The sequence below is a fragment of the Zingiber officinale genome, chromosome 2A (assembly GCF_018446385.1).
Source record: "Zingiber officinale cultivar Zhangliang chromosome 2A, Zo_v1.1, whole genome shotgun sequence".
Taxonomy (NCBI): Eukaryota; Viridiplantae; Streptophyta; class Magnoliopsida; order Zingiberales; family Zingiberaceae; genus Zingiber; species Zingiber officinale.
Genome location: NC_055988.1, coordinates 169,584,469 through 169,586,691, shown reverse-complemented (window position 1 = coordinate 169,586,691; position 2,223 = coordinate 169,584,469). Strand labels below are relative to the sequence as shown.

Sequence of the window (2,223 nt, the reverse complement as noted above, 5' to 3'; positions counted from 1 at the left end):
ATTTCTTGTTAATTACTTGATCTCTCGATGGGCTCTTAAAGATTTTTTGGAATTAACATGACAATTTCATCCCTAAAGAACACGTGCGTAGATAAATAAACAAATATAATTAAAGGGAAAAACGTCTCACATTTTTGTCAGAATTCTTGCTGAAGAACCTCAACTCCAATTATTAGCAATTTTAATTTCTTAAAGTAAAGAGATAGAATACTATACGACACCATCACTGTCCCAACTTTTCTTCTTGTGTGATTCTGTGAATGAGACTTGTGACCCACTTCAGCCTTCAACACAACTACTGTACAGTATGGCGCCAATATATATACTGACTTCACTTTGGTCTTCTCGATTTACTTATCAACTAAATATAAATTCTCTCGTGATGATACAGTAGTTAAAATATGAGATATTATCATATTAAATTATGAGATCAAAATTTAACGAGTGAATCATCTCGATCCCACGAATTCGGAAAGAAATAAAGATAGATACACAGATATTAAGATATTAAGTATATAGTGAGATAAAAATCTCATATCAACGATTTCTAAAAATCTATTTTTAACTATTAACACCAGAAATATAATGCCAATCTTTTATCCTACACCATGTGGGCCATTAATTCACTTACAAATGATCATGTAACGTAGGCTATAAAACTCTAGATCTGGAAGGTGTGAAAAGGTAAAACCCTCTTCCCTACATTTCCACGATCTGTTCATTAACAGCTACTTCATCGTCCTTCTTCATCTTCTCCGACGCTTCGCTTGTCTGGTGAAAGAGGTCGAGCCTGTTGTCCCCGAGCAACGTCTTGAAAGCGCAGCTCTTGTAGTCGCACCACATGAACTCCCTGTACTTGCTTTGCTCCCCCTCCGCCATCACCTCCGGAAGCGGCGCCAACCTCTCCCCGAGCGGCGGCCCCCCGAAGTAGATCATCGACACCCTCGACTTCCACCCGTTCGCCAACACTCGGTGCCTCAAGCTCCGGAACCTTCCATTGGTCAGCACCTGAAACATCCATCATCATGATCTTCTCCATCGACAAGTAAATTAAATGCTATATATATATATATATATATATATGTTTTGGTTATACACCTGTAAGGAATCGCCGACGTTGATGAAGAAGGATTCTCGATCAGGGAGGACGGAGACCCAGCTTCCGTCTCTCAGGGAGATCTCCAACCCGGCCGTGTCGTTGGATCTCAGAACGGAGATGATCTGGGGATCAGTGTGCTCCCCGAACCCCGTCACGAACCCATTCAGCTCCCGAAGCATCGGGCATGGAGGATAGTGGTTCAGCCTTAGCATCGAATCGCTCTCCTCGTCCGCCACCAGCTTCCTGAACGCGTCCCTCTGCTCCATCCCGAGCCCCTGCGCCATCAGCTCCAGGACCCGACACGCCAGTTTTCTCACTGCTAGAGCGTACTCGTCCAACGCAGAGCTGAAAGATCATCGAGTGTTAATTATCGAGCGTGAGGAATTAGATGGTCGGAAATCGAGTTAGACTAGGTACCGGAAAGAGCTTGCGGAGGGGTGCATGAGAAAGGCCATGGAGAGGGGCTCGGAGGTGATGGGCATGAGGAGGTACTCCACCCAGCCAACGTCGCCATGGCCGCCAATATTCTTGCTTCCGTATCCGAAGGGGTTGGCTCTCCCAGCGAGCTCCTTTTCCGCCGGCGACAGGGCGAAAAATTTCAGGGCTTCTTCTTCCAGCTTCGCAATGAGCTCCATGGGGATGTCGTGTTCAGTGACCTTGAAGAAACCGAGGTCCTCGCAGGCTCTCACCAGAAGGGCTTCCGACCCTGGCTCCGATAGGTTGATGGCGGGGATCTGCTTCATAGCCGGCGAGGGCGTCAAGACCACCATGGCAGCAAGAACAGGGGAAACAGTAGAAAACAGAGGAAGAAGACCAGAGAAGGTCTGTTGTTGGCCCATTTGATTCGTGTAGTTATTTATCAATATATCGAGGAGTCAAGTAGGAAACTAGGAATTATTATTATTATTATTATTATTATTATTATTATTATTCCTTTTTAAAATGAATTTTGATTTATGAGGTTTCAGAACGATAAGAATAATGGTGGGCATCTCTTTTAAATAGTTAAAGTTTTAAATAAGATTTTTTTTTTAGTTTTTAATACGTCACATCGAAGGCATACAAATTTATTATTCTCTTCGCAATCAATAAATCATTAAAATTTTCACTACAGTCTGAACTTT

General features: G+C 43.4%; 1 protein-coding gene across 2 annotated transcripts; it reads right to left on the bottom strand.

Annotated features, from left to right (window-relative positions):
• Positions 1 to 581: 581 nt before the first annotated feature.
• On the bottom strand, positions 582 to 1,930 carry LOC122040265 (gibberellin 2-beta-dioxygenase 3-like). 2 transcript variants are annotated; one of them, XM_042599594.1, is made up of 3 exons: positions 1,517 to 1,930; positions 1,099 to 1,444; positions 582 to 1,008 (listed from the first exon to the last, which is right to left on the bottom strand). In XM_042599594.1, the coding sequence occupies exons 1-3, from the start codon at positions 1,867 to 1,869 to the stop codon at positions 700 to 702; spliced, it is 1,008 nt and encodes a 335-aa protein (XP_042455528.1). In that variant the 5' UTR covers positions 1,870 to 1,930; the 3' UTR covers positions 582 to 699. The 2 variants fall into 2 exon arrangements, with proteins under 2 accessions (XP_042455528.1, XP_042455529.1); XM_042599595.1 differs by having other exon boundaries at positions 593 to 991.
• Positions 1,931 to 2,223: the final 293 nt, after the last annotated feature.